The sequence below is a fragment of the Elaeis guineensis genome, chromosome 2 (genome assembly GCF_000442705.2).
Source record: "Elaeis guineensis isolate ETL-2024a chromosome 2, EG11, whole genome shotgun sequence".
Lineage (NCBI taxonomy): Eukaryota > Viridiplantae > Streptophyta > Magnoliopsida > Arecales > Arecaceae > Elaeis > Elaeis guineensis.
The window spans coordinates 105,990,052-106,016,526 of NC_025994.2; the positions used below are offsets into that span (position 1 = coordinate 105,990,052).

General features: G+C 37.4%; 1 protein-coding gene across 1 annotated transcript in view; it reads left to right on the forward strand.

Moving 5' to 3' along the window:
* Positions 1-260: 260 nt before the first annotated feature.
* Positions 261-26,475, forward strand: part of LOC105046415 (callose synthase 7) — a 36,391-nt gene continuing 10,176 nt past the window's right edge. Inside the window, exons 1-34 of the mRNA XM_010924996.4 lie at positions 261-460; positions 605-1,520; positions 2,359-2,459; positions 2,804-2,913; positions 3,011-3,095; positions 3,207-3,317; positions 3,428-3,595; positions 3,784-3,873; positions 3,991-4,082; positions 4,179-4,302; positions 5,490-5,621; positions 5,772-5,848; positions 5,924-6,011; positions 6,352-6,474; positions 6,553-6,670; positions 6,851-7,182; positions 7,258-7,310; positions 7,394-7,454; positions 10,743-10,824; positions 10,908-10,957; positions 11,043-11,129; positions 11,297-11,398; positions 11,586-11,686; positions 11,777-11,858; positions 11,963-12,126; positions 12,288-12,411; positions 12,506-12,618; positions 12,697-12,808; positions 12,901-13,052; positions 23,655-23,764; positions 23,860-23,982; positions 24,077-24,145; positions 24,281-24,473; positions 24,548-24,659. Coding sequence (XP_010923298.1) covers positions 1,310-1,520; positions 2,359-2,459; positions 2,804-2,913; positions 3,011-3,095; positions 3,207-3,317; positions 3,428-3,595; positions 3,784-3,873; positions 3,991-4,082; positions 4,179-4,302; positions 5,490-5,621; positions 5,772-5,848; positions 5,924-6,011; positions 6,352-6,474; positions 6,553-6,670; positions 6,851-7,182; positions 7,258-7,310; positions 7,394-7,454; positions 10,743-10,824; positions 10,908-10,957; positions 11,043-11,129; positions 11,297-11,398; positions 11,586-11,686; positions 11,777-11,858; positions 11,963-12,126; positions 12,288-12,411; positions 12,506-12,618; positions 12,697-12,808; positions 12,901-13,052; positions 23,655-23,764; positions 23,860-23,982; positions 24,077-24,145; positions 24,281-24,473; positions 24,548-24,659 — 3,852 coding nt within the window. The 5' untranslated portion in view covers positions 261-460; positions 605-1,309. The remainder of the gene's footprint in view (positions 461-604; positions 1,521-2,358; positions 2,460-2,803; positions 2,914-3,010; positions 3,096-3,206; positions 3,318-3,427; positions 3,596-3,783; positions 3,874-3,990; positions 4,083-4,178; positions 4,303-5,489; positions 5,622-5,771; positions 5,849-5,923; positions 6,012-6,351; positions 6,475-6,552; positions 6,671-6,850; positions 7,183-7,257; positions 7,311-7,393; positions 7,455-10,742; positions 10,825-10,907; positions 10,958-11,042; positions 11,130-11,296; positions 11,399-11,585; positions 11,687-11,776; positions 11,859-11,962; positions 12,127-12,287; positions 12,412-12,505; positions 12,619-12,696; positions 12,809-12,900; positions 13,053-23,654; positions 23,765-23,859; positions 23,983-24,076; positions 24,146-24,280; positions 24,474-24,547; positions 24,660-26,475) is intronic.

Consider the following 26,475-nt stretch of genomic DNA (forward strand, 5'->3'; position numbering starts at 1 on the left):
ACAGGCACGCAGAAATTTAAGATAAGTATAAAAAAAAATAAAAGCTTTATATTATTGAATATAAAATATTAATATAATATATTATTTATGTATTTAGTGAAAACGTCTGCATTGCATGCTTTTTTTTTTTTTTTTTTAATGCGCGCCTCTGCATCTCGGTGCACCGTCGCAGGAAACCGTATACATACGTCCGCATATGTTCCTTCAGGACACTCGGGCGACTTTCTGTCGATTGATCAAGATCAGAAGGTCGATGCTAGTTTATCACCCGGCCCCGTCGGGCACTACACGTGCAACCGCACGTGTCCACTGCTGCCCTTCCCTCTCCGTCTCTAGCTCCGCATAGAGAGAGCACAGCGATGGCGTCCACGTCGTGTCCTGGCCCGCATAGTTCCGCCGCCGGGGGAATCGCCACGGCGGTCGCCACCCTCTTGTCCGACAACCAATCCCTCATCGCGGTGTAAGTGATACCCTAAACACTAGAATCCATTCTGTAACCGTAAAATCTCAAACCTTTTATCAAAACCCTAGAATCGGCCGGCCAATCTGCAACCCTAAACCCTAAGCCACTCTAAGGCCTAATCCTTTTCTTCTCTCGTGCCAGGAGACCAGAATAGCTCGATCAAGGGCATCCCCGTGGACCTCGAGAAGGAACAGCAATCCGATTAGTTTGGCTACAAAGCAGTAGATCGTCCTCCCAATCTCGATCCTTCACTTCTTGTTGCTGAATCAGGTGAAGGAATTGGAAGCCACGGTCTTGAAGCTTCCAAAGACGTCCAATGACGGCACCTTTTCTCAGAGAGGAGAACCGGATTGGAGGATCCAACAAGAAACCGAACCCGACAGTGGAAGAAAGGCGGGAGACCGAACCCACCATCATCTTTATTCTTGCCTCTGCAAAGAGTGCAGTAGCGATTCCTAGCTTAGGAGTAGAGAAAGAAGGAGTATGAACACGTACACAATGGTTTAAAGAAGTGCGCTTCTCTCTTCTTCTTTCTTTAGCTGATTCCTTACTTGCCAGTTGGAGATACCGGAAGCCAATCCAATCCCATTCCAATCCAAAAAGAAGGAAAAAGAGCAAAAGCAGAGCCCCATCTCTTCCCCGAGAGAATAAAGGAAAGCAAAGCCAGGCCTCTCTTTCTCTTTCTCTCTCTTGCTTTCCCCTTTCTTCTTATATGCTACATAATGCGCCTTCCCCCTTCCCCCACCCCTTTCACGCACTCATTCTCCTCTTCCTCCCGCGCACGACGAGCCGCCACCCACCGTCTCCTTTGGGGAAGAAGAACAACGAGAAGAGGAGGAAAAATTGATGGCGAGCGGCAGCGGAAGCAGCGAATACGACACGGGGCAGTTGAGGAGGACGCCCTCGAGGAGGATGACGAGGCAGCAGACAATGGTGGAACCGCCATTGGAGGAGGCCCCCGACAGCGAGCTCGTCCCCTCCTCACTGGCCTCCATCGTCCCCATTCTCCGTGTCGCCAACGAGATCGAAGGCCAGAACCCTCGTGTTGCCTATCTCTGTAATCAATCCCTTCCCCTCTTTTATGACCTCCTCCTCTTGCTTCTTGAAGTGCATCTTTGGCTAGTGCTGTTCTTTTATAGCAATGACAATTTTTTAACGTGGAAAAAGTTGGAATTTTGATGCTTATAAAGTATCGGATATTTGACATTTTCACAAAGAAGAAGCCGCAGAATGAGTGCTTCAACGACAGTTCTGGCCGTAATATTTTAAGTTAACGATTTTGATCAGAAGTTGACCTGATCGAAGAAAAACACATCAATGCAGTAGTCTCAGATCAATGTTAGGTACGGAAGATTGTGAGATTCTTTATAACACCATTATCATTTTTCGATCTTCAAGTACTGCACTATGCAGTCATTGGAGATATTTGATTCGGCTGTTTTGGATAAACATGTTTTCTAAAGGCTGAGGAATGTGAAGGAGATATGCATTCATTATTACCTTCATGGTGGTCTTTTGTCAGTCACCATGTTTTCTTTGCCATCCTCACAAATGGCACTACCCGCTTTTCTTGTTTTAATGCCTGCAATTTCCACTTTTATCCCCCAAAGAAGGTTCGTTGTCCTGACTGCAAGGCGAGTTCTTCTTGTTGAATAAAATAGTTTATGATTTTTTACATGTTATAAACTTATCGATACTGTTATTTAAAAGTATCTCTGCTTTATCATCTACCAACCTTATCATTTGATCTTCCCTGGAAGTTTTAAATTAAAAATTATGCTAAGCTTCATAGCATTCTACTGATCTAGAAAACAAAGTTTTGTTTATGTTGACTCTATATTTGCTCTTAAAAATCTGTGCTGAAAACCTTTCATTTTGTATATGTCTTTAATTAGGCCGCTTTTACGCATTTGAAAAGGCCCACAATTTGGATCCTACATCAAGTGGCCGTGGTGTCCGCCAGTTTAAAACATATCTCTTACATAAGCTTCAAAAGGTATATGTTTCTGTCATTTTGATATTGTTACGAAGAATCACTTTTTACATCTTTCTATGGGGATCAAATCTGAATTTTATTTGATTTTTCACATTATCTGTTTTGGTTCATTGCATTATTTTTAAACTCTACTATATGTTTGTTCTACTTCTATATTTATAAAGTAGCATCATCTGTATCCTGTTGTGGCAACCCAGGCTTAAAAGGATCACACATGCATGTACATACAGAGGACATGCATGCACATACATCATGCATGCATGTGAAAGCACATGGCTGACCATTGTCCGGCACTAGCCTGGTCCATTGGCATTTCTCATAATGACTTTTGTTCATTCTGGCAGGATGAAGAGGAAAACGAGCGAAGGCTTGCTCGCAATGATCTGAAAGAAATCCAATTGTTCTATCAGTTGTACTATGACAAATATGTTAAGGAAGGACCTGAAAGAAAACCGTAAGACATGACATCAGATTTTTTCCCCCCTTCTGATGCTTTGACTAGCCCTGCCATCTGGGAAAATTTTAAATTATTTTATTGCTTGTCTACATAGCGAGGAGATGGCTAAGCATTATCAGATAGCATCAGTATTATATGACGTGCTGAAAACTGTGGCTCACGGAAAAGTTGATGATGAGGTTTGTAGTGGATAGTGCTATAGTGTGCATATAACATACTTTCAACATTTCAACTTTGTATTTTAAGCTAAGTAACACTACATAATATAATATGCATACATGTGTTTGCAGATAGATAGACAAGCAAAAGAAGTTGAGAGAAAGAAAGTTCATTTTGGACCATATAACATTCTTCCTCTTCATGTTTCTGGGCCTGCTCCAGCAATTATGGAACTTGCAGAGGTCTGCAATGTGTTAATCTTTCTTCTTGCTGGCTCTTTCTGCCACAATTTTTTATCATTCTTCAGTAACATATTATGCCATTGTCCTCTATTATCTTCTGGATATTACAGATTAAAGCAGCAATCAATGAACTACGCCAGGTAGAAAATCTTCCAAGGCCTAGTGTACGATCAACGTCTAATCCTCACCAGAGAGTCGATGGATCTTTGATGCCTGAAGATGGGGATATATCCGTTAATGATTTGCTTGACTGGCTTGGTCTAACTTTTGGCTTTCAGGTATAAAAGAGTTTCTTTCATCATTCTAATTTTTTCTTGAAAAGTTATATTCCTGTTATCACTGTTTCTCTCTGCCTAATGCTTTTAATTTGCATATTTATTTATTCTTCTGGTACGGGAACAACTGTGTGGTTGAATAACTCAAATATTTTGAAATTTCATCACTTTCTTAACATGTTGGTTTGAAGAAAGGGAATGTGGAGAATCAAAGGGAGCACTTGATTTTGTTACTGGCGAACATGGACATAAGAAACAGGAAGCACAGACAATACTCCCTGGTAATTCAGTTTGTTTGCATGGGATGGTTCTTTACTATACTATTCTAAAGATGATTCAAATATGCTTCTTTTAGTTGAACAACCATAAATGATCTTTCAGTCACATGCCATTCACAGCTGCAGAATGATACCGTGAGTTACTTAATGCATAAAGTTTTCAAGAATTATTATTCATGGTGTGCCTATTTGCATCGTGGGTCAAACATCAAGTAAGTAATGCAATTGTTTGGTTGGAATCCTTTGTATTAAATACAGGGGATGAAATCTCAAAATCAGCATTCATGAATATTCTGTCTTCTCTGCAGCTTTCCAAATAATGCTGAGACACAACAGTTAGATCTACTTTACATTGGGTTATATTTTCTTATATGGGGAGAAGCTTCAAATGTCCGGTTCATGCCTGAGTGTCTTTGCTATATCTTCCACCATGTAAGCTATCTGCATCTGTGTAGGTTCTCTCTTTTGGCTTATGAAGCATCATTGATTGATTGGACCAATTTGCTCCAGCGTGTCTCCCAATTCCAACCTTTTGTCTTACAATGGCTGCTTTGAAATTTCTGGCAATATCACATCTTGTGATAAAAGGGAAGAAATCACTTCAAACATCTGCTGGATGTTATATATTTTAGATCCTCCAAATTTTAAGGAAATGCACTGCTACCTGGAAATCTAGTTTCTGTTGCATACATGAGCAGTTCTAGCTTATGGCCATTGTATTGTATTATGCCATATTGGTTATATGACATCAAATCATAATATAGCATAACATAATATCATATAATATAATATAATATAACAGTAAAATTTTTATATTATGTTATATTTTGTTATGCTATGTTATATATAATATAATCTCTTCATGATTTTCTTAAATGACAATATTCAGCAGATCAACCCGATGTTGTTAAGTATGCTAAAGGCTGTTGATATTTTTACAACAGCCATTTTTGCTTAACTGAGTACAGGATTGATATTCCTGGATTTTCAGGCTCAATGTACTAAATATTAAGGTGTATTAAGGCCCCATGGGGTCTGGTATACCGAGTTTTCTTTTTCTTTCATGCAAATATACCAAGTATTTTAAATCTTGATCATATGGTTAAATGCAAGCTATTCTTCTACGTAAAACCATGTTAATAATTGCGTACATGAAGGTTTGTCGTACCGATCATACTGTATCGGTAATGTACTACTATGCTACCGAGTTTTGGCTTGGTATATGAGTCGAAGCAGTCCATATTGGTCCGAACTGAGTGAAATCACCCGGTGCCACCCAAAATCAAGATGCATACCGTACTGTACGCACCCATACTGTCTGGTTTCGGGCAAGATGTTGATCAAAACTGACAAAAAAGGGGTCTTGGGACGATGCATGTACCATATCATATCGTACTGAACAGTAACAATATCAATGAGGTGCCTAGTACTGTGATTTTGGACCTTGGTATACACAGTATTGAACATGCTCAGCAGTCTTGCATCCCCATGCAGATGGTACTTGGGCTTTAACATGAACGGATTTCCCCTATTGTGTAATGTCACTTTCAAAATTTTCATATGTTTCTGCACCTGCATAGGCAACAAAAGTAATATTCTTCTTTGTGTACATATTTAAGATGGCTGATGAGCTGTACGGAATTATTGGTAATGTACACTTGGCTAGTGGAGGATATTTTGAACCATCACACCAAGGCGAGAAATCATTTTTGCAACAAGTTGTGACCCCTATCTATCAGGTTATGCGCAAGGTATGTATCAGTACTTCCGTGGTTAGAGTTAACGTATGCTTCGCAAATCTTTTTGATGTTGATCATGTTCATATGACTTTTAGTTGAATAATTTATTTCCTTACTGGAATCTCTCTCTCTCTCTATCTCTCTCTCTCTTTGATGCAAAAGGAAGTTCAAAGAAATAAAGGTGGTACTGCTAGCCATTCAAGATGGAGAAATTATGATGATTTAAATGAATATTTTTGGTAATTGTTCTTATCCTCCCTAAAACTTGCATTTCTAATGGTATTTGTCTGTGAGATATGCCCTCTCTTTTTCAGGTCAAATGATTGCTTTAAATTAGGTTGGCCGATGAATTTTGAAGCAGACTTTTTTGACCATTCAGTGGTTATGCATCCTAAAACTGAGGTTAATTTTGATGCCTATTTACTTACTAGGCATACTTAAATGCATCAGAAGATATTTTTGTTCAGCATGCAGAAAAGTTTTACCTAATTACTTGTTAATTGCTTTACATCGAACAGTTTTTCCATAAATGAGTATGCTTGAAATTGATTTCCATCCCAAAGATTTCAATTAGTCACCTGAATATATATTTGAAGCGCATGATGTGGAATGGCAATTATTAAAGTCACATATAAAGTGAGGAAATTATGTCATTCACTATGTCATATTTAGTAACATCTGGGGAGTAAAATGGGATAGTTGATGTATTTTTGCTATTTAGTAAAACATCAATTTTTTACAGCGCCGTGACCTAGTTGTTCATGGACGGAGAAAGCCTAAAACAAATTTTGTTGAAGTCCGTACATTTTGGCACCTATTTAGAAGTTTTGATCGTATGTGGATTTTCTTCATATTGGCTTTCCAGGTACCCTCTCTTTTGACCTTCTACTAGTTGATACCAGATTTCGAAATTGTAATCATAATGTTTTTAATTTTCTTTCAGGCCATGTTGATAATTGCATGGAGTCCATCAGGATCTCTCACAGCATTCTTTGACCCAGATGTTTTTAGAAGTGTTTTGAGTATCTTCATAACTGCTGCATTACTTAATTTCCTGCAAGGTATAATAATTAGATTAGATCTCTGATCTTGTAAGCTTCATTATAGCAATCAATTTGGGCATCAGGGGATTTTAAGCACAACCTTTTTTAAATTAACAATATAACTGTTTTAGCACTGTGATTTTGAAACTTAGTATTTGGTGCTGGTATTTTTCCCTTATAACATCTTGAACTTTGCAGCTGCTTTGGATATAATTCTTAGCTGGAAGGCATGGGGAAGCATGGAATACACTCAAATAATTCGGTACCTATTAAAATTTGCGGTGGCCACTGCATGGATAATAATTCTCCCGATAGGCTACTCTAGCTCCGTGCAGAATCCTACAGGACTCACTAAATTCTTTAGCAATTGGATCGGCAATTGGCGTAGTCAATCACTGTACAGTTTTGCTGTTGTCATATATATGATACCCAATATTTTGGCTGCCTTATTATTCATGCTTCCACCACTTCGGAGAGCCATGGAGCGCTCCAATATGCATATAGTCATTCTTCTTATGTGGTGGGCACAGGCAAGAATTTTGAGCCTCTAACTAATGTACTTTTGCTTCTACGATTCACTACTTATATGTTATTCTGCATCTCAGCCTAAACTATATGTGGGAAGGGGTATGCATGAGGACATATTCTCACTTCTCAAGTAAGATTATATGATATGGTTGATTTTCAATTTGTAATCTATTTTTTCTTGATGATAATGCTCTTGTGGTGTTGACCGAACAGGTACACTCTTTTCTGGATCTTGTTGCTTATTAGCAAGCTTGCATTTAGTTACTATGTTGAGGTAATATACTTCTTATGATACATTTGTTTGTAGCTTGCTTGAGAGATCTTATTACTATTGCTAGATTGGAAGTGTATGACATTTAGTTGCATCATTGACAAAGCTAGTTTTCAAGTCGAGCAAAGATAAGGCAAGGTTTTATATAAAGCATGTTTTTTCTCAAAGAGGTTAGTACTTAGTGCCTAAAGATGAATCAAAGCATTTTTTTCCCCCTTTTATATAAAACCTAAAGCAGGTCATTTTCTCTAATGTTGTAGATGACTTCTTCTGCACCCTTGTATTATTTTAGTTATAGAGATTCCATTCCTCCTTGAAAGAATCATATCCCATGGCTCTTTTCTGCATCTCCCTCTCATAGCTAGCTATGTTGTGGTCTCTCATTATCCCTCGAGTGTACTCTTTGCATCAGCAACTTGCAGAAAAAATGATTCATATTATTTGATTTTACTGCAGATTATCTCGATGTCCATAGATGTATGTTTAATTTTGCTTTTAAGTAGATGTGCTTTTATTTATATTTGTTATTTATATTGTGTAGTGACATGTTAGTGATGGTAAATAAAGTAATTGAATGGACATGATTGCATATCTGGTATAAAAAGACAAAAAATGATTACAATAAAAATCAACCATCTAAACTTCTTGAAGGTGCATGCCTCATTATCCAATTAACACCGCTAGCCCTGCACCAGCTCATGTGATTTGCTGGACTTGAGTCAGCTGGATTCTCTGAAAGTAGTAACTAGTGTACGTACCTTACCGGTACCGGACCAAGACTCATATGGCTGATGTACCGAGTCTCACTATGTGGAACTAACCTTTGTCCTTGGCATACCAACAGTGTATTAGCATGGCACTGGTATAGGTCTAGTACCGAGATGGCGAACCTTGGTAGCTCCGCTATTAAATTATTTTGACAGTAGGAATAGTTCAACATGTAAAGCAAGCGAGCTTGCAAATTAGACATGGTCAATTTAAGAGTCGACTGGCTATCTGTTTGTTGTCCTAGCCCTACTGATGGCAGGTTTCCACCATCAGAAGCCTAAAATGGCCATAGTTTGTGAACTTGTTACAATTTAGGCTTTCCTTTAACATTGTTTCCTAAAACTAGCCAAAATGTTAAGGTCCCCATGAATTCCTCTAAATATAAGGACCCTAGAACATTTTGAATACCCATGTACTTCCTAGTTTTCATCAATAGTCCTTTTCTTCTTTTTTTTGAGCTCGAGTTCTTCTAGATTCTCGTGTGGTGACTAGTGAGACATTGCACGAGATCTTGTGGTGTCGTGTGATTGTTTGGGAGGATTTTCTGGTGCAGATACCATGATTCTGCAGCAAAGGCTTTGTAAAGATCTTAGGTATGACACTAAAGGTTCAACAGGAAGAGAGGCGTGATGCCTCCACTCATCTTCTGGTTATTTTTAGAACTCTCTAATATCTTTTATTTTGTTATCTCTTTCACATCTATTAACAAATTTTCCTTTTTTGTTTAATTTTGCTCTAAACTGGCACATGCATGTGGGATAAAAGATTGTTAGCATCTTGCATCAGAACATTAGAAGGAAATTTCCGTAGAATCAATAGTTTTGCCTTCTTGGCACTCGTTGCAAATGTTCTGAAGCACATTAAACACTGACTTGCTTTGGTTGCTACATCTTGGGTTGACAGTTCAAACAGTTGACCTGTTTACCTATTTCAGACCCTAAATTACCCCTTCTGATATATTCTCATATACTATGTGCAAGTTTGAAGAAAAGGGATTGGGGATGCAGATGGAGGCGTGGGTGATGTTGGTGGCTAATGATAGAGGGCACAGAGCTCTCACATCTGGGCATGTCAACTTCACTAATGGTGGGGTCTGGAGTAACCAATAGTAAAATTAGAAGTAGGGGTCGCAACATTAGCTGTAGATTCAGATGATGGCCCATCTTTCCTAATTCGGGCCATCAGAACTGTCTCTCAATAGGGCAATCAGCAAGCTTCAATCTTCTTGATTATGATGACAGCATGTTTCTTTTCATGGTTTGATGAAATAGAAAAAAGCAGAGGTGGAGAGCAAGAGATCTTCCTGGTGATGATATCTTCCTTTCCCCAAGCAGAGGCTTCTTCCTTAACCCAAGTGACTGTGAAGAGAAAGCACAGAAAAAACAAAGAAGAAAAAATAGCTTTTGGTGACTAAGAAAGGAGAGTGGGATAAAGTTCCTTTTTCTGAAAAAAATGCTTTCTTACTGACTTAAGCATGTCAAGTAAAATATTCGACTCGGGCAGTTTTTAAATGGTCAAGCACATGGTTTAGCAGTTCAATGGAGATTCAAGACTCCTTAGTGATGCATCATTGAGCCATGGGATTGGAATTTCCCAATTGTTATATTTTAGTTGTTAATATACTATATCTTCTTCTATGACTAATTATCTCTAGTAGGTTATCTTAAATCAAGGACTGAGACTAAAAGATATATCTGATTTGACAGCCCGATGGACCTGATTTCTATAGATTGTCATGGAACTATTTATGCAGTACCGTCCATGCTATAGTGACCATAATCAGTAACCATACCTTATGGTGGTTAGTTTTGGGAATATAGAAAATTGTTGGGGTTTCATTTGTGAGAAATAGGGGCTATAGGATTTTACATAATAGAGTTGGATGATTAATTAGTGAACAATGATGATTTGCATAATGCCTTCTTGTTTTCTTCTAGTGTTGTTCCACAGGAGAGGTGTGAGACACTCAAATTCTAGGGCTGATTCCTGGTTCCTGGAGCAAGTTCAGTTTTTTCGTTTCTCTTCCTATCTTCTTCCTCCCTATACTTCTCTCTTTATTTGTCTTTTTCACCACCCTTTCCTCCTCCTAATTGCCCTCTGCAGCCAACAAGACCCCATCAAATCTGATTAGATCTAGCGAACTATTAGATTTTCAATTTACAACTCACTAATTTCTCAAAGCGGAGAAAAGGAAAAAGAAAAAGACTATAAACTCACTCATTGAGTATGTGTGGTTATTATGGATTCAATATGTTGCACAATAGATCGTATGAAGTTTGATTATGAGTGTGGTATTTACTTCTCTTATTCTTAAAGATTGTTTGTGTATAATGCAGCAGAGGTCTTGAGCGTGAATTAAATTAACAGCAGGTTAATGATAATGTTTTAATAGTAAAGCATTTTTTTTTTGTTAAATTTCTTTTCCTTATTATCATTTCTTAGTGTCTGCTAAAACAAACCATGTGCATATTGTATTAAATGTTCTCAGTTCTCATTTTTTATGTTTTTTCTTTTATTTTAAAGATATACCCATTAGTGGAACCAACGAAGACAATCATGAGTTTGGGAGTTGGGAACTATGAATGGCATGAATTTTTTCCTACTTGTAAGATTCTAGTTACATTTGGCATCTGTGGTTGCTCTGTCATAATTTAAGCTACCTCTATTAAGTCACTTGTCAACTTGCAGTACAACACAATATTGGGGTCATCATAACTATATGGGCACCGATTGTCCTGGTATGGAACAATCTTTCTCATACCGTTTTACTCTATTTTGTAATCTTAAAATGATAGTTCTAAGTTTTCATCATTTCATGTCTAGGTATACTTCATGGATGCACAAATATGGTATGCCATTTTCTCCACTATATTTGGAGGTATTCATGGAGCATTCAGCCACCTGGGTGAGGTGAGTGTTATAATAGTCCATTCACAAGATTTTCATTACAAATCTTTTAGTGGTGATTTCTAGTGTACATTTTCCTAAAACCATGAAAACCTGTTTCCGGACGGCTTTCTCAATAGGTTATAAATCTTTGCATGACATGTTCTCTTAAATGTTTTGGCTTTCCATAGATACGGACACTGGGGATGCTAAGGTCCAGATTTCAGTGGGTACCGTCAGCTTTTAGTAAACGCCTTGTGCCAGTTTCTGAGGGGGAACGGAAAAGAAATGAGGTTGTATGCCAAGCCAGTTTGTGAAGTAGTTTATCATCCTGCATATTATATGTGTCAAGTTTCTATGTACACTGCAACTTCAAATACATGTTTTATATTCAAAACAAGTTGAATGGATATTATGATTTAAGAAATAAGTATAGTCATTTTCTCCTTTCTACTGATTTTATGAGCCTCAAATTATCAGGAAGAGACGGAAGTCACAGAACGGAGGAACATAGCAAAATTTTCTCACGTGTGGAATGCTTTCATCAACTCTTTACGGGATGAGGACTTGATTAATAATTGGTTGAGACTATTACTACTATCGTCATTGAAACTAGTATAATGAAAATATGTCGTGTCATTAATTTTCTTAATAATATTTTCATGGTTCAGGGAGAGGTCTCTGTTGCTTGTGCCATATTCTTCAGATGACATATCTGTTGTGCAATGGCCTCCCTTTCTTCTTGCTAGCAGGGTATACACGGGATGTCCCTTACGTTGCTCATCTAATTTGGAAATGCCCATGCCCAGTTATCATTTCCTTTCAAACTATTAATTATCTTTTGCTGAAATTACTAGATACCAATTGCACTTGACATGGCGAAGGATTACAAGGGGAAGGATGATGCAGAACTAGAAAAGAAGCTCAAGAGTGATCCCTACATGTTTTCAGCAGTCATAGAATGTTATGAGACATTAAGAGATATACTTTATGGCCTTTTGAAAGATGATGAGGATAAAGAGTATGTATAGTATATTCTGTTAAGATGATGTCCTGTTAATTCCTGAGCTGGAAAAATTTATTAACAGTTGAATTTTAGTTTCACTGGCAAAACACTGGTACTCTCTTATTTTAGTGGTTTTCCTTTCTCCATTGTTACTGACATTTTATTCTTACTTGCAGAGTTGTCAGGCATATATGTCATAGTGTGGATTCCAGCATAGACCAACGTGAATTTTCACTTAAGTTCCGGATGAGTGAGCTGCCCCAGCTAAGCAATAAATTGGAGAAATTGCTAAAGCTTTTGGTATCTCTTCATTGCTCTAACTTTATGCTTTGCATTTGAAGTTTCAGACTTCATTCATGTTGATCATCTCCAAGTAATCATTTATTTCTTGCAGACAATTGCTCATGATGATGCCGACAATATCGAATCCTATAGGACTCAGATCGCCAATGTACTGCAGGACATAATGGAGATCATTACACAGGACGTGATGATAAATGGGCATGGGTAAGATATGGCTGAATTATTCTTCTTATTATGTGAACAACTGATTCATACTGAGTCTTCATCACCTTGCTTTTACAGAATTTTAAGAAAATCTTCAGCGGAAATTAGAGCAAATGAGGGTGATAAAGAAAAGCTACGGTTTTCAGATCTAAACCTAGAACTAGTGAAAAATAAATCATGGAAGGAAAAGGTGCTCCTATCTTCATAATATTCTTTTGATTAACTTATCTGAACAAGTATGCGTAATTTTCTTTAATTTTGGCTCAACTGTTTATTTGCCAGGTTGATAGGCTTCTTTTGCTATTAACTGTCAAGGAATCTGCAATAAATGTGCCAATGAATTTGGATGCTCGACGTCGCATTACTTTCTTTGCAAATTCCCTATTCATGATCATGCCAAATGCTCCAAAAATTCGTAAAATGCTCTCTTTCAGGTAGAATTTCTAATATACTTACCATTATTTGTTCACAAAAGCAATACAAGAATTCTTCTTTAGTTAGGTTGATGATGATATGGAAAACAATTTTAAGTATTTTGAACTTTCTCCAAATTAACATTGTCATGGGCTACCATACATCAATATGGACATGGTCTCTGAATCTTGCTGCTAAGTTATGGATGTTGTTTCTTGGTCTGAACTCTTATTCTTTATGTGCTGCAAGTTGCCAAGAATTAGCTGTCTTTAATTTTCCATTCGAGCCTTGGGTTTAAACTTTTAGATATTTTGAATGCTGCATTCATTTCTTCAAAGCAGTTATACTGTCACAAGCTTATGAATTGGCCTCCAGAAAGTTCTGTATAGTTAACTTCATTGTGCAGGAGAATAAAAACCAAGGGACAGCCCATAAAAAAGTATTAATCATAGAAAATAACGAAAATCTTATCTTGGACTAAGACCATTACACTGATTTTGCTATTTGTTTTTGCTCTTTTTAATTTTCCAAGGAATTATTCTTGAGTCATCGCTACCTTTTTCAGATTGATTTATCATATTAAGGTTGGAATTGGTTTCCACGTACATAGAGATGTAGGACAGTATATGAAAGAGGATCTTTTAGGACTCGTTTGATTCGTGGAAAGAATTCTTCCGAGGAAGTAACTTTCAAGGATGTTACTTTTAGAGAAGTTACTTCCTGGGAATAGGATTTTGGCATGTTTGGTTGACCATAGAAAAGTGATTTATTGTAGAGTAGCTTATGTTTGGTTGAGCATCCATTTTCTTGAAAAAATTGTATAAAATACCTATTATACCCCTAGTAGATATAAAACCATACATTTTTGCTCCTAAACTTTATATAAATATAAATATTATATTTATATTAATATAAATATAATATTAATATATTATAATATAACATAAGATCATAATAATTTATTATATTAATATAATATTAATATAATATTAATATTTAATATAATAAATTTATTAATATAGATATAAATATAATATTAAATAAAATATTATATTCACATAAATATCAATATATTAATATAAATATTATGTTAATATTAATAAAAATATTATATTAGTGTAAATATTAAAATATAATAAATATTATAATATTGATATTGATATTATATTTATATAAATATTAGGATAATACTAATATAATATTATATCACTGTTCAATATTTCATCCTGACGATATTTTGAAAAATTCTGGCCGTTGATCTCAAAAAGATATTTTAGGAAAGAAAAAAATATCACCAATTTTCATCCCATGGGCAGTGCCAAAACTTACATCTTCCATGGGTTTCCACTTCCAATGAACTTTCCATGGGAAGAGCTTTTTCCACTCTCTCTCTTCTAAAACTCCAACCAAACAAGAGGTCTCATTTTCACTTTCCAAGAACTGTCTCACCCCTCTACTTTCCGTCAACCAAACGAGTCCTTAGGGTTTAAGATAGGAGCCCTCCTATGAAGGGTTGCTGAAGTTTTTGGTTTAGGTTTCAATTACACAAACTAGAAAAGTACTGTTCTTGCTGAAAAGAAGTTGTGGGTAGTTGTTAATCATCTATGCTCTAGGATGTAAGACCTAAATTGGGTTTTCTGTGTTTATAATAATTGAAAAACAAAATTCAAGAATTAGCTGGAATTTGCAGGAGAAAATCTGATATTTATATGATGTGAAGAGAAGCAATTTGAGATCAAAACAAGGGAGAAGATGGAAAAACATAATCATACACAAAAGAACATAGAGAAGAAATAACCCAAAGTGCAAAAGTTGATGAAACAAATAAAGGGAAAGGCAAAAGATGATACTGGACTCCCTTGCGAGCCTAATCACACATAGGGTTGCAACCCTCACACTAGTCTCATGGCATCACATGATAGAGGAAGAGTTTGAAGTTTCATTCATGTCTTGCATCCCAATCTGATTATGTAACTCAGATTTCATAGTTAAAGAAAGAGACATACCTCAACAGAACTTTTTGACTTCCTAAAATACCCTTCATAATGCAGCAGCTAGTATTCATGGTTAGGATAGCATGAAAAATGCATGAGCAGTAATCTCGATAGTGATTGGGCCAATCAAGTCAGAAAGTGAGATCTAAAGATTCCTTTAATCTTGGTCCTTGGTTCCAAAATAATTCACTAAAACTAAAATAAATAGAAATACAGAAAATTGGCAACTATAATTCAATGTAGGAAAATCCTAAGTCCTGCAGTCTTTTAATGCATGATGACACAATCTTGGATCCCCATCACATAGTTTTTTGACAGAGCTGCAAATAGTTTTGATTAAGGATATATTGACCTAGACTTGACATGATTTTTTCCTCAAACATTACGTATTTGGTAGGGGTTTGAAATGCAAGTTTTGCACATCTAATTTGAAAATAATGGACCTTTTCCAAGGCTGAGTTCAGGTGCCAGTCCGATTGATAGGACTAGAATTTGGCACATGTAATGCAAGTGACTGATTTTATGGATGTGCTATGGTGTGTGGTTCCATTACCTGCAGTGTATTGATTTCAAAGGGAGAATGTCATCATATCTTTTAATCGTGTTTCTATCAAATGCAATGCATTTGGTACTTCAATTTAGCCTTATCCACGAACATTTGTTACACCAAATGGCAGTCTTACTGATCTAATTAAATATACAATTGCATCTATCACTTTCCAAAATATAAACCGTATAGAATCGGAAAGGAAAAAGGAAAACTAAGGTAAAATTTGGAAGAAGAAAACAGAGGGTACACTCCTTGGATTGGAGCTGATGAGTCTGGGAATTGGGCTCCGGTTTCTCTTGCATAGCTATACTAGAAAAGCTTTTAAAAAAAAAAAAATTGCAGGAAGACCCTAATGAATTGCAACTTTGCAAGTGATGCCACCTTTTGTTTATTGAAAGCTGAAATTGCGGTTTAGGTCCTGATTTAGTTTGAAATTTACTTCTGAGTTACTTTGGTAAGAAATCACAACAACATCGAAACTAAGGGGGAGAAGAAAGAGGAGAGGGAAGAAGAAGCATGTAGAGAATAACAGAAATCTAGAAGGAAAGAGGGAATAAATAGAAGACTCAAGGAAGAAATAGGAAGAAAGATTATTCTTTGTTCTGAAAGTTCCAGACCTTCAAAATTTCATATGTTCTTGAATAATGACACGGATTCCGTGTCCAAGTGGGAAAAGGAATAGCGACAGAAACTTGGAGGGAAAAGCAAGCAATTCGGCTGGGAATTCTAGTCCTATTTTTCTAGTCCTATTTTGTTTAGGTTTAATTACTATTGGGTATTTTATTTTAAGTCTTAATTATTTCAATTTAGGACTCCTAGTTCTAGTTGGATTATGTCTTAAGTTGAGGCCTATAAATAGACCTCTTATGCTCTTGTTTATTCACTCAGATTTATAATACAAATTTTCTTTTGGAAAGTTCTACTTTGTGTTCCTCTTCCTTTAGGTGGATTTCCTAAAGCTTAGAGTTGATTTCTATATCCTTGGAGTAGCCTCCCAAGGTGGTGATTCGGCTAATTGATCTATAGTGGGGTTTTCAACTTCGCCACAATTGGATCCTTATCCCTTGGTTTGTTAGTGCGTAGTGGGGTTTCTACCCTCGTCAAAATCGAATCTAACCTACCCATAGACATTACGGTGTCAAATTTGGTATTGGAGCTTAAGGTTGCGAACATGCCTCCACGAAGAAATCCTCAGTGTGCTGCCCGCAACGCCTCCCCTGCTGAGTTGCAGCAACAGATTCGACAGTTACAGCAGCAAATTGCGCAAGTGCTGCAAGTAGTGGAAAAAAATAATCAACATCCCGAAATGCAATAACATGACGAACCGGAAGAATGACAATAGGTGTCTGATGACAAGCAAGAAGGAAGCAATGATGAGGAAGAGCACAGTCCTTTTTATGATGATTCCTCTAGCAGCGGCCATGAACCCCCTAAACGTAGGTCAGGAGCCAGAAATCGAGACGGAGATTTAAACTTCAAGATCGAGATTGCTGAATTTGAAGGAAAGTTCCAATCCGATGACTTCATTGACTAGTTGAACACGGTTGAGCGAGCTTTCAAACTCAAAGATGTCCCAGATGAGAAACGAGTAAAACTGGTGGCGATAAAATTGAAGAAATATGCCTCTGTTTGGTGGGAGAATCTCAAGAGGCAGTGGGAAAGAGGGCAAAAATAAAATCCGGACATGGGACAAGATGTGTCACGAGCTTAAAAATTCCTGACCATTATTAGCAAGATATTTTGATTAAATTTCATAACTTGCGACAAAAATCACTAAGCATGGAAGAATGTACCATGGCATTTGAGAAACTTCTCATGAAGTGCGATGTTCATGAGCCTGAGGAGCAGATGATTGCATGTTACTTGGGTGGATTAAATTGGGATATCTCGGATACTGTGCAGTTGCAACCTTATTATAGCCTAAGTGATGTTATCTAGCTAGTGATTAAGGTGGAAAAACAGCAAGCTAGGAAGGGTACAGCAAAGCAGAAGGAACCTGCCACCAATCGTTGGAATCAGGGGTCAAGGGCTGCTGTCCCAAAAGCAAACCTTGCCTTTCCAAAAGCAAGTTCTTCTACAGTTACCGATAACAAAGATGCGAAGGAAACCAGTGCTACCTAAATCGATGGCAGCTCCAGAAAATGCTTTAAATGTCAAGGATTCGGACACATTGCAGCTAACTGCCCTAATAGAAGAATTATTACACTGGTGGAAGAAGAATTGAATGAAGAAGGCAATGATGATGGGGCCAAATTTGACAACAGCAATGAGGAAGTAGGCCCTACCGATTATGGTGAATCTCTTGTGATCCAGCGTACTCTTAATACAGCTATAATGACTGAAGATGAAAGCTGGCTTCGTCACAATATTTTCCACATGAGGTGCACAACCAAGGGCAAGGTAGGGTGATCATCAATGGGGGAAGCTGTGAAAACGTTATTGCTCATTACATAATGGAGAAATTGAAATTTTCCACGGAAGCACATCCTCAACCCTATAGATTATAGTGGCTGCGAAAAGGGAATGAAGGTAACCAGGCGATGTCTTGTGCAGTTCTCTATTGGACATAAATATCGGGATGAGGTTTGGTGTGACGTAATCCCCATTGGATGCTTGCCATTTACTCTTGGGACGCCCCTGGTAGTATGACCGCAGAGCTATATGCGACGGGTACAGAAACACTTATTCTTTTATTAAGGATGGTGTAAACATTAAGTTGACTTCTTTGAAACCTGACAAAAGACCTAAGAGGCAGGAGGATCGCAATGCATTGATCACTAATTCTGGACTTGGGAAGGCTTGTTGAGAGTCAAATATAGCGTACGTTCTTTTAATCTGTCAAGAGAATGAAGTTGTTAGTCTATCCGAAGAGGTCAGACCATTACTTGTTGAATGATGTGGTTCTGGAAGAAATACCCTATGGCTTGCCTTTGATGAGAGACATTCAGCATGCCGTCGTTTTTGTTCCCAGGGCTGTTATTTCAAACAAGCCATTCTATCGCATGGGTCCTAAGGAACATGAAGAGCTTCAATGCCAAGTTAATGAACTTTTGAAGAAAGGCTTGATCAGAGAGAGTGTTGGCCCTTGTGCGGTTCCTGCTTTATTAGTTCCTAAGAAAGATGGGACATGGCGCATGTGCATTGATAGCTGAGCAGTTAATAAGATCATCAAGTATCAATTTTTTATTCCGCGGCTTGATAACTTACTAGATCAGTTACATGGAGCCAAAATCTTTTCGAAGATCGATTTGAGAAGCGGTTACCATCAAATTAGAATGCGACTGAATGATGAATGGAAGATCGCCTTCAAAACCCGAGATGGTCTCTATGAGTGGTTGGTCATGACATTTGGCATCTCCAATGCCTCGAGCACCTTTATGCGCCTCATGAATCAATTTCGTTCCTTTATTGATAAATTTGTGGTGGTTTATTTTGATGACATTTTGATTTATAGTCAAAGTCGAGAAGAGCACTTGGACCACCTTCGATAGATTTTTAAGGTACCATAGGAGCAGAAACTTTTTGCTAATTTGAAGAAGTGCGATTTCCTTTTTGATCAAGTGGTGTTCCTGGGTTATGTCGTCTCTGGTCAAGGAATTGATGTGGATCAAAGCAAGGTGGATGCTATTGTCAATTGGCCAATTCCTAAATCTATCCATGATATTTGAAGCTTTCATGGATTGGCCACTTTTTATCAGTGCTTCATCAAGAACTTCAGTACCATTGCTGCCCCTCTCATGGAATGTCTTAAAAGAGATTGTTTTAAATGGGACGCTAAGGCACAAGAAGGCTTTGAAGAATTAAAGAGAAGAATCACTAGTGTGCCAGTACTTGCACTCCTGAATTTTGATTTAGTCTTTGAGGTGGATTGCGATGCATTTGGAGTAGGCATTGGTGCTGTCCTTAGCCAAGAAGGAAGACCAATAGCATTTTTCAACGAGAAGTTAAATGATGCGAAGTTGAAATATTCGACTTATGACAAGGAGTTCTATGCGGTTATAAGAACTTCGGAACATTGGAGCCATTACTTGTTGCCTAAGGAGTTTGTTTTGTATTCAGACCATGAGGCCTTGAAACATTTAAGCTCTCAACAAAAGCTTAACCGATGCCATGCTACATGGGTTGAGTTTCTTCAAGCCTATTCGTTCCTCCTTAAGCACAAGTCCGAAGTTCAAAACGAGATAGTTGATGCCTTAAGCCGACGCCAAGTCCTACTTTCTATCTTACATCGGAAGGTTTTTGGGTTTGAAGTCATAAAAGAGTTGTATGAATAAGATCCTGATTTCTGCAAGATCTGAAATCTGACTTCCAGCCTTCCAGCATCCTTTTTCGGCAGTTTCAGCAAAAGGACGGGTTTCTCTTCGAGGGAAATCATCTGTGTATTCCTCAATGCTCATTATGGGACTCTATTATCTGGGAAGCTCGTGATGGTGGATTAGCTGGCCATTTTGGACGAGATAAGACCTTGTCTCTAGTACAAGAAAACTTCTATTGGCCACATTGCGAGATGTTGTCCGTCATATTTGGCGTTGCCGAACATGTCACATAGCCAAAATGAGAGGGCAAAATATTGGTCTATATATGCCTCTTCCCATTTCTAAATTTCCTTGGGCAGATAGGAGCATGGATTTTGTGGTTGGACTTCCACACATGCAAAGGCACAAAGACTCTGTGATGGTAGTTGTGGATCGATTTTCTAAAATGGCTCATTTTATTTCGTGCAACAAGATCTATGATGCTTTACAAATTGCTGACCTATATTTTAGAGAGATTGTGCGTTTACACGGAGTTCCTAAGACAATTATGTCTGATCGAGACTTAAAGTTTATGAGTCATTTTTGGAGGACTTTGTGGCGAAAGATGTGTACTCAACTTCAGTTCAGCTCTACTGCTCATCCTCAAATCGATGGTCAAATCGAGGCAGTCAATAGAAACTTGGAAAATCTATTCAGGAGTTTTATTGGCAAAAATATTCGTCAATGGGATCTACTGCTAGCATAGGTGGAGTTTGCCTATAATCGATCAACAAGTCAAACTACAAAGAAGACTCCTTTTGGGATAGTTTATGGTAGAAATCAAATTACACCTCTTGAGCTTGTTCCTAAGGCAACTAAGCAACACGTATTGATGCGGATGAAAGAGATAAGGAGATTAAGAAGCTTCATGAGCAGGTCAGAAAGCAGATTGAGAAGCAAAATGCTAAGTATCAGCGGCAAGCAAATAAGTTTCGAAAGCCTGCAGCATTTAAGGTGATTTAGTTTGGATTCATTTGCACAAAGAAAGGTTTCCCTGAGGAGCTAATGCAAAGCTTAGTCCAAGACCTGATGGTTCTTTCAAGGTGATAAAATGTATTGATGAGAATGCCTACAAGATTGAACTTCCAGGAGACTATGGAGTTTCTCCCACCTTCAATGTTGCTGATTTATCTCCATATTATGAAGAACAAAATGAAGAAGTAGAAGGGCAAGACTCGAGGACGAGCCTTTTCCAACCCGGGGAGCTTGACATGGATTCCGTGTCCAAGTGGGAAAAGGAATAGCGACAAAAACTTGGAGGGAAAAGCAAGCAATTCGGCTGGAAATTCTAGTCCTATTTTCCTAGTCCTATTTTGTTTAGGTTTAATTACTATTTGGTATTTTATTTTAAGTCTTAATTATTTTAGTTTAGGATTCCTAGTTCTAGTTGGATTATGTCTTAAGTTGAGGCCTATAAATAGATCTCTTATGCTCTTGTTTATTCACTCAGATTTATAATACAATTTTTTCTTTGCAAAGTTCTACTTTGTGCTCCTCTTCCTTTAGGTGGATTTTCTAAAGCTTAGAGTTGATTTCTGTATCCTAGAAGTAGCCTCCTATGGTGGTGATTCGGCTAATTGATCCATGGTGGGGTTTTCAACCTCGCCACAATCCCTAGGTTTGTTAGTTCATAGTGGGGTTTCTAACCTCACCAAAATCGAATCTAACCTACCCATAGACATTACGGTGCCAAATAATACGTACCAAATCAAGTATAAATTCTTAGACTACCCCAAATTATTGGTTGGCCTTTTGGTTTATTGGGAAAGAAGTAATAAAATGGATGGAGATGGGTGTACAGGCTCCAAAATGAGATTGGATGTTTGTTCATGCTTCTCTCCTCTCTCTTCTGTCTTTTTTTTTTTTCTTTTTGCCCCTGCACCTCCCCACCTCCCCCCAAAAAAAGGGTTGCATGAATTAGACAGATGGATTTCAATTTTAAATTATTGCACCAAATCATACTCTTTTCTGAGCCTTCCAGACTAGAGATTATATAACTCAATTCCATTCATAAAAGCAAAATGGATTCTAGAACCAAAAAATAGAAACCTAAAAATCTGACATGGCAGAATATGCCACATAACTTGAGGTTCACATACACTGCATCAATAATTCAAATGAGGCCATCTAAGCCACCTGGCTATAACACATGTAATTTAGAATTATGTCTTCACGTTCAAAGTTAGTATAAAATTCACAATGTCATATTATAAACTCGAATGAAGATTCAGAAATGTAGAAAAGGTTCTAATAGATATAGAGTTTCAGGCATAGACACATGCATACAAGTTCAGAAATAACGTTATGAAAACTCATGATTTCAGATTTTCTAATAGAAACCAAAACATAAAATCAAACTACCATTGTAACATCTACTAAATTTTCAAGGAAGAATTGATTTTTTAACTCATTGTAGATTTCTGATCCATGAATATGTTTAGCAATGAACTGCAGATTTCTGAATTTGGAATGGCCTTTTGAAACTGAATCCAATTGTAGGGGCCAAAATTTTAGAAGAAATCCTTAGGTTTGGAAATTATTCTGAGATTTAAATGCTTAAAATAACATATAGTCAGGTTTGCCATATCATACCGAATCGGGCGATATAGGCTATATCATACCGTATCGGTTCAGTACCAATATGCGGCATGGGGGCCATACCAACCTTAGTTAATACCGAACTGACCCTATACCGACACAATCACAGATTGGCACTGGTACAGGGCCGGTATGAAGACGGCAAACCTTGCTTCAAGCTGATATAATATTCAAAATCCACAAAAGAAACCCTTTGACTATGGTGTTAAGACTTTAGAGTTTCAAAACAGTACCTAGGTTTGGAATCGGTTGCCTATTTCAAAACAAAATTTAGGAGCAAGATTTGCAATATTGGTTTCAGTATCCGTATGAATATTATATTAATATAGTGTCGGTATGGGTTGGTTTCAAGGTTCATTGCGTCGGTTAGTATCTATTGTACTGGGTGTACCAAGGTATGCCATCTCAATATTGGGCCCTATACGGATGCCATCCCATCACTGTGTCAGTATGCCAGGTACGAAGGCCACTTCAGCATACCGAGTGTCGGTATCTCTCATACTGTGTACTGGTGTTGAATCGGTACGTTAAGATATGCCTTGTACTGTTCGGTTCAGTCTGGTATGGCGTATCGGATTATATTGGTACCGAACTGATACAGAGTCTCGCATCGTATTGATACTCGGTATGTCTTGCTGTCTTGTACCATACCACATACTGACACTGTAATAGGATAGTATTGATATAGGATCCGGTACTAAGACATCGAACCTTAGTTTAGTGTATCAACTTTCCGTGTGTGCTTCCAATGCCAAGTATTAATTTGATACTGGTATACCACGGTCCACTTGGTACAAGGCAATACATACCAGTACAGCAAACTTTGCCTACGAGCAATATGATAATATAATTTCTTGTACTTTTAATATGTCAGCTTTTGGGGGTGAGATATGGTTGATGCTTGTCACTCTACTTTTACAAAATAGAATTAAAAAAGGTGTCATGGTGCACGAGGCTCCTACCACTATGGGTCTGGGGTGGGTTAGATATATGCAGGCTTACCCCCATATGACACCTAGGTTATTGAAGCAACTTTATAGTTGTGCGAAGGTCTGCAATGGATTAATTAATAGAATTAATACTAATTAAATCAAAACATATTTCTGCATCCTGCATTTGATATCTCGCTAACTTTAGTTCTTTCATGATTTGTAGTTCTAATGTGCAATTTATTTCTCTGATTAGTGTCTTGACTCCATATTATAAAGAAGACGTACTCTATTCTGAAGAGGAACTCAATAAAGAGAATGAGGATGGTATATCAATTTTGTTTTATCTTCGGAAGATATATCCAGGTAGCTGTTGAGTTCCTGATACTATCTGTTTGCAGAAAGAATTAAGTTATCAGATGGTATAATCCATAATGCTGTCTCTTACCGCTGCAATTTAGATGAATGGAAGAATTTCTTGGAGCGCATAAATTACCATCCAAAGGAAGGAGATTCACTCAAGGAAAAAATGGAGCATGTTCGTCACTGGGTATCATACAGAGGCCAGACACTTTCCAGGACAGGTATGCAAAATATTAATTGGATAACTCTGGCTTGTCCCAAGATACTGCCGCCTTTTTTTTCAAATAACATCTGGGTATCATCTGCATTTGTCAGTGAGAGGGATGATGTACTATAGGCGGGCCCTTGAGCTACAGTGCTTCCTAGATATGGCAGAGCATGAGGGTTAGTTACTACTTATGTTGCTCTTTTCTGATCTGCCTTTTATTTTTTTTTAGAAGCTTCTGGTGTCTTTTGTTCCTGCAGATATCATTTTTAAAGAAAAGACTGATTTCAGTTTTTTCGAATGCTACCATGCAGCTATAATGGATGGCACCAGAACAAGTACACACTCCAAGAACAATGATGATCCAAGGTTGCAGGCTACTGCACAGGCTTTTGCGGATATAAAGTTCACTTATGTTGTTTCTTGTCAGGTCTATGGAATGCAGAAAAAGTCCACGGACACTCGAGATAGAAGTTGCTACCAAAACATTCTTAACCTCATGATAGCGTAAGCAACTAAATTTTTTGCATGTGTAGGTTTTAACTACGACATTAATTCAACTCTCTGTTTGAACTGTACAGTTACCCATCACTACGTGTCGCATATATAGACGAGAGAGAGGAAACTGTGAAGGGCGAACCAGTGAAGTGCTATTATTCTGTTCTTGTTAAAGCTGTGAATAAGTTGGATGAGGTATTGCATCTCCAAACTTGTGAAAGTAAATGACTTAAGATACAAAGTCATTTGATTTAATACAGTTTTTAAGTCTTGTGAACAGTTTAATTTATGATGATCCTGTTGCATTTGTAATAGCTGAACTGTAGATGCAAAATCCAGCATGGAGCTTGGAAAGGAAATGTTGTTACATAATACCCTATTGTAGTAGCTAGTTGTAAACTATACATACATGCATGCACGCATGCATACATACATACGTACATACATATATATACCGAAATATTTTGCATCAAGACATTGTTATATAATTTTATGTGTACCTCATCCACCATTTGTGCTGTAGTTTTTAGTTATGACATTCTTCTCTGCAGAGTTCCATGTTGCCATGTCAGCATCACTTGTTACACTAGTGTCTTAAGTTTTTAATTTATAGCGGATGCTATAGGTGTGCATGACCTTTTATGTATTTCTAAACATGAAGTATAATTTAGTAGAATCTGGGGTGTCGCGGGTAAAATTGTGGATCAGACACCTGAATTTTGAGAATACAATAGTTTTGTGAATTGTTGACCATGTTATATTGGGGGTGTCACGGTGTAAAACATTGGGACTTGGGAGTATGATAGTTCTGATTTCTGTTACTTCTTGTATTTGTAAAATTGGCCTAACATTTCTAATCAAGGTCTATCTTTTCTTATATCATGCTTGGTCCAAAATGACTGTTAAAGTTTTCTTCAATCAGATTAAGGACTCGCAAGTTAGAAAGCATGCAAATGTATTTAGGTAAAAACAAGAACAGGTAGTTTATTTGGAAGTTACCTCCATTTAGTTACTGTAATGCTAGTCTTATCACCTTTATGCAAGGTTTGGAAGCTGAGTGTAGCAGCTCCATTCTGGGTTAAGATGGACAAGGTAAAGCTGCTGATCTTGTGGTTAAAAACTACCCAAGGTTTTAAATCCCATGGGATGAAGGTGTTCTGGTTTCTCCATAGAATGGGATGTCCATTGTCCTGTCTCATCCTGATGGTAGTCTCGGTCATGCATCCTGATAGATCCTCCATCTTTTTCCCCTTCTCTTTCCTTTCTTCCTTTCTTTTTTTTCTTTTTCTCTTCTGTTTTTTCTTTATTTTCCTCTACCTTCCTTCCTTTCCTTTCTTTTTCTTTCTTTTTCTTCTCCATTCCTTTCTTTTTTTCATTTTTCTTTTTCTTTCTTTTCATTTTCTTCTTTTCTTCATCTTTCTTTCTTTCCTCTTTCTTTTTCTCTCTCCGTGTGGATAAGTTTTGGAGTCCTGAATCTGTCCTGGTCTTTGTTTCTCATAGGAATGGGACAGCCAGGATGCCTCTTGTTTTGTCGGGACGTATAACCTTGAAACTACCTGTACTTGGCTCAAGAATGATCACTTTGTTGTACTTCATGTGTAAGTAACTTTCTCTCAAATCTTGAGAACATAGAGGATAAAAGATGGAAAAGTATTCTGCAGTTTCATATGGTTACTTAGTGAAACAGAATGCAGTTTATTATCTTTCAGAGAATAAGCAGGCGAAAATAAAACTAATGCTTACATGTTAGACAACTTGTATATGCTCATAATCCTTTCGAACACCATCCTTTTTTATTTTGATATTTTTTTCACCCTCATGATTTTATAAAGGTGACTCCAAAATTTATGGTTTGTGTGGTTATGGTGTTTGATATTAGCAAAAAGGAGATTATTTATCTCGTGTTTGGTAAAAGTGCTCATTCTGTTCATGTATGGAGTTATTTTTCTACTTTTACGCACAAAAAGTTTGCATAAAAAGCTGATAAGAGGTAGATAAAAGAAAGAAAACA